At 51.8% G+C, this 4,473-nt stretch overlaps 1 protein-coding gene across 1 annotated transcript in view; it reads right to left on the bottom strand.

Moving 5' to 3' along the window:
• The window catches only part of Neurl4 (neuralized E3 ubiquitin protein ligase 4), a gene marked incomplete at its 5' end in the record, with an annotated part of 15,018 nt that extends 10,547 nt beyond the window's left edge, over window positions 1–4,471 (bottom strand). Inside the window, 7 exons of the mRNA XM_013013127.1 lie at window positions 1,760–1,772; window positions 1,860–1,948; window positions 2,037–2,148; window positions 2,309–2,607; window positions 2,755–2,820; window positions 3,001–3,445; window positions 4,286–4,471. Of these exons, the coding sequence (XP_012868581.1) occupies window positions 1,760–1,772; window positions 1,860–1,948; window positions 2,037–2,148; window positions 2,309–2,607; window positions 2,755–2,820; window positions 3,001–3,445; window positions 4,286–4,471 (1,210 nt within the window). The remainder of the gene's footprint in view (window positions 1–1,759; window positions 1,773–1,859; window positions 1,949–2,036; window positions 2,149–2,308; window positions 2,608–2,754; window positions 2,821–3,000; window positions 3,446–4,285) is intronic.
• Window positions 4,472–4,473: the final 2 nt, after the last annotated feature.

The following is a 4,473-nucleotide window of genomic DNA, read 5'->3' as shown; positions in this document are numbered from 1 at the left end:
AAAAAAAAAAAAGTGGTGCTGTGGATCAAAGTTGTAGAATACTAGCTTTGAGCAAAAGAGCTCAGGGAGAGCGACTAGGCCAAGTTCAAGCCCCATGACTACCACTACCATCACCAACAAAAAAAGGCACTTTTTTTGGTAGCATTAGGTATTGAATCCAGGACCTTGCACAGGGTAGGCAAGTGCTCTACCACTTAAGCTATGTCCCCCCAGCCCTTTTGTTTCTAAGTTATTTAAAAGTGGTACTAGGGTTTGAACTCAGGGCTTTATGCTTGCTAGGCTGACAGTCTACCACTGAACCATGCTTCTGGTTGTTTTTCTACTGGTTATATTTGAGACAGGGTCTTGTCTCCTATCTGAGAGTGTATATGACCTTTGATCTGACTACTTTAGACTTCCCATCATTACTGGTGCACATCACTGTATCCAGCTTCCTTCTGTGGACAAGAAAAGTCTCCTCCACTGTTCTGATCACTGCAATCTTTCCAAACTCAAATCTCAGCCTCCCACATAGCTTGGGATGGCAGGCACATGCCAATACACACAACTATGGGTTAAGAAAGGGATCTCAAAAGCCAGGTGCTGATGGCTCACACCTATAATCCTAGCTACTCAGGAGCCTAAGATCTGAGGATTGTGGTTCAAAGCCAGACTAGGCAGAAAAATCCATGAGACTTTTATCTCCAATTAACTACCAGAAAACTGGAAGTGGCACTGTGGCTCAAAGTAGTACACTGCAAGCCTTCCGCAAAAAAGAGCGTTCAGGGACAGTGCCCAGAGCCCCAGTTCAAGCCCCACTGACTGACCAAAAAAAGAAAAGAGCTGCTGAATTTTTCTGCCTTGCTGGCATCATTTTTAATCCTTCTATTCCTAGTCTCCCAAGTAGCTAGTATTAAAAGTATGAGCCACCAGTAACCAACAGGGTTTTTTTTTGTTTGTTTGTTTGTTTTGGGTCCGGTCCTGGAGCCTGAACTCTGGGCCTGGGCGCTGTCCCTCAGCTCTTCAGCTCAAGGCTAGTGCTCTACCACTTGAGCCACAGAGCCACTTCCGGCTTTTTTCTTTTTGCTTATGTGGTGCTGAGGAATCGAACCCAGGGCTTCAGGCATTCAAGGCAAGCGCTCTACCACTGAGCCACCTTCCCAGCCCATGTTTTTTGTTGTTTTGTATCAACCCTGGGGTTTGAACTCAGGGCCTGAGCACTGTCCATGAGCTTCTTCTTTTGTTGGTTGTGGGTCTTGAACTCTGGGCCTGGGCACTGTCCCTCAGCTCTCAGCTCAAGGCTAGCGCTCTACCACTTGAGTCACAGCACCACTTCCAGTTTTCTGGTGGTTAATTGGAGATAAAGAGTCTCAAGGGCTTTCCTGCCCGGGCTGGCTTTGAACTGCAATCCTGAGATCTCTGCCTGGGTAACTAGGATTACAGACGTGAGCTACCGCGCCCAGCTCCAACAGTTGCTAGCACTCTACCACTTGAGCCACAGTGCCACTTCCGGCTTTTTCCTTTTTGCATATGTGGTGCTGAGGAATCGAACCCAGAGCCTCATGCATGCAAGGCAAGAGCTCTACCACTGAGCCACCTTCCCAGCCCAACCAACAGCTTTTAAAGATGGACTCACAGATAACTTTGCTTAGGTTGACCTCTAACTCAAAATCTTTCTGCTTCTACCTGCTTCAGATAGCTGTGACTACAGGCATATGCCATCATGCCTAGCATATAGGATTTAGTCTGTTGAGCTACTCTGACTTCTCAAAAGGAACACCAAGGGACTTCATCTAGATAACAGAGAAGAACACTGTATGATGCCCACACAGAACAGAGCGTACCCAGGGCTCCCTGGAATGGCTGTGCCCCACCCTTACCTGTAGCTCATCCAGACTGAATTCACAGTACTCCCGGCGAGTGCCTTTGCCATTGGTCAGAATCCCACAGCCACTCATCATGATGGTGCCTGGGTAAAGAAAGATACTTGGTTAAGCTACAGGCTGCCTTCTCAGCAACCCCAAGCCTGTATCCCTACCCTTGCCCTGGGCTTATACCTGATTGGAGGTTGGTCATGGTGGCTGGATATTCCAAGCTGTTGGGGTTATGAGTGGTGACACCAATTTCAATGGAGCCTGACCATTTATCCACAAGCTTGTCGATACGGATCTGGGGTTGAATGACAGCAGATGGAAAGGGCAAGGAATGTAGAGGAGGGATTCTCAGCCCCTGGTTCTCCCCCAGTTCCTACCCTCTAGGCAGCAATGATTAAGCCCCACTTTTAACTGCCAGAGCAGGAAGCCCTGTCAGATTTCAGGATCTTGCACACCTCAAACATTTCATTGTCCCGAAGTGGGCGGTTGGTCATGACAACCCCATTGTTGAATTCATCCAGGGGCCTCCGGCGCTCAGCGGTCTTATTATTGTTACTGAGTTTGATGAGGGTGCCACACTTCTCATGAAAGAGTAGGGCATCGTTGGAGGTGAGGATGGGTGAGGTAGCAGCACCGCTAGATCCCAGTCCATCCCTTGCTGGAGGAGAGCTCAGGTTCACATTCAGGAGCCCCCCATTGTAGGCAGATAGGATGGCATTGCTCACCACTTCAGAGAGCTCCATGCTGGCAAAGTCTACAGCAGCAGGATGAAGAAAGAAATCTGAGGTAAATCCCTACACCCTCTGGCTTGGAGCACTCTTGCCCTAACCCTTTCTTAAGGTCCCTCCCTTATCCACCTCACGGCCCATTCCCCTTCCCTGGGCTTCCCCGAAGCCCTCACCATTATGCGACTCAAGGTTGTTAGGAAACGACTCCGGCCGGGCCTGCGCTGGGGACACCATGAAGGCTGGGGACCAGGTGGGATGGGAATAAGGGTTCAGAGCCCACAGCCAGGAGACCCTCTCTAGATCCTGCTCTCTCCAACAAGACTGTGGAGTCTCAATGGCCCTGCCCACACCCAGGCTAGCTTGTCCCTGCATTTGCCCTCTGCCCCACTCATCCAATACCACCCTAGCTGCTTTCTTACCTTCATCTCCAGAGGTCCCCTGTTGAGCCAAGGCAGAATCCTCAGGGGGGGCTGAGGGCTCTAGGGGAGGTGTAGGGATGGGAGTAGGGGGGCTGAAGCCTGGCTCAGGGGGAAGCACGGTGATCTGGGTGCACTTGCCATAAAGGTCCACAACAGCCCAGACACGGGCAGGGAGGCCTGTGGCAGCCACACCACAATCCCGCCCATTCACCCAGAGCCGGAGCTCCCCAGCAACTGTGCGCTCCACACCCACACGGTCCCCTTCGCCAAGCTGATCCAGGTCCTGGCCATACTCTTCTAGCACAGAACGCCCATCCTTCAGCACCGAGCAGCCCGACACTACCCATGAGCCCCCCTTCAGTCCTGTGGCACTGCTTGGGAAGTCCAGCACACTGGGATCCAGAGCTGTCACCCCAATCTCAATGGAGCCACTCCAGGAGTTAACCTAAGACAAGAGTTGTAGACTGATTCAGGATAGGCAATCAGTGAGTCTCCCACTACTAGGAAACCACATCCACCAGGCACCCTGGCACACCTCTTAGGCACTAACCCAAAAATGCAGGCCCACAGGTAATTTCCTCAACAATGATTGAGGGAATAATAGTTTTTGAACTGCTCTCTCCTAGCAACTCTTGACTCTTACTCAGGTACTCAAAAGTTCACACTACTTTCCCCTTCCACCAATCAGATTAAATTCAACCCTCTCGCCTCCTCTTATTTTGCCTGTTTCTATGGCTCTTCAAATACCCAAATCCAAATGCCCATACCTCTTGCTTTTGTACATCCCTCTCTTACTCTAATTCTCACCCAGATCCACTCTTCTCCTGAATTCTTTCTCTGGGGTCAAGTAAATCACACCTCCCTCTCTCCCCGATTATGTCTCCTCACCCATTTTCCTGGCCCTATCTGAGAGTCTGCCCTTCAGTGGTTTTGTTCTTCCCTCGGTTATGTCTCTCCTCTTCCCATCACAACTCTGTAAGATCTCTGCTCCATCCCTCCAACACTGCCAGAAGGTCTGATCCCCCGTCATTCGAGTGTGTGGGCCTCCGTGTCCCTTCCAGCTTCTGGGTCTTGAGAAAATTCAACCTTTCCTTGTCTCTTTTCCTTAAGATTGACTGTGTCTGGCTTCGTGTGCTCTTCCTCCTCCTCGTCTCCCGGTGCCCTATGATCTGTCGGTTCCCTCTCGATGCCCGGTGCTGTGGGTGTTCTGGCGGTCCTCCCTCATCTCCCTCTGGTCCCCTCCCACCACCCTTCACATCTCGGTTTCGCGGTCGCAGCTCTGCACCTTGCGGTCGATGCGGACGGTGAAGACGCGTCCATCGCGCAAAGGTTCGCGGCTCAACACCAGCCCGTGGTTAAACTCTTGGCCCGGCTGCTGTCGCCGCGCCGTCCGCCCACAGGCCGACAAGCTCACCAGGCGCCCGGTACGCGGGTGCAGCTCGCCGCCGCTGCCGAGACTCCCGCTGGACCCCG

This window comes from Dipodomys ordii, unplaced genomic scaffold (genome assembly GCF_000151885.1).
Source record: "Dipodomys ordii isolate 6190 unplaced genomic scaffold, Dord_2.0 Scaffold19, whole genome shotgun sequence".
In the NCBI taxonomy this organism is placed as follows: Eukaryota; Metazoa; Chordata; class Mammalia; order Rodentia; family Heteromyidae; genus Dipodomys; species Dipodomys ordii.
The sequence above is the reverse complement of the archived record's forward strand: the minus strand, read 5'-3'. Positions and strand labels throughout refer to the sequence as shown.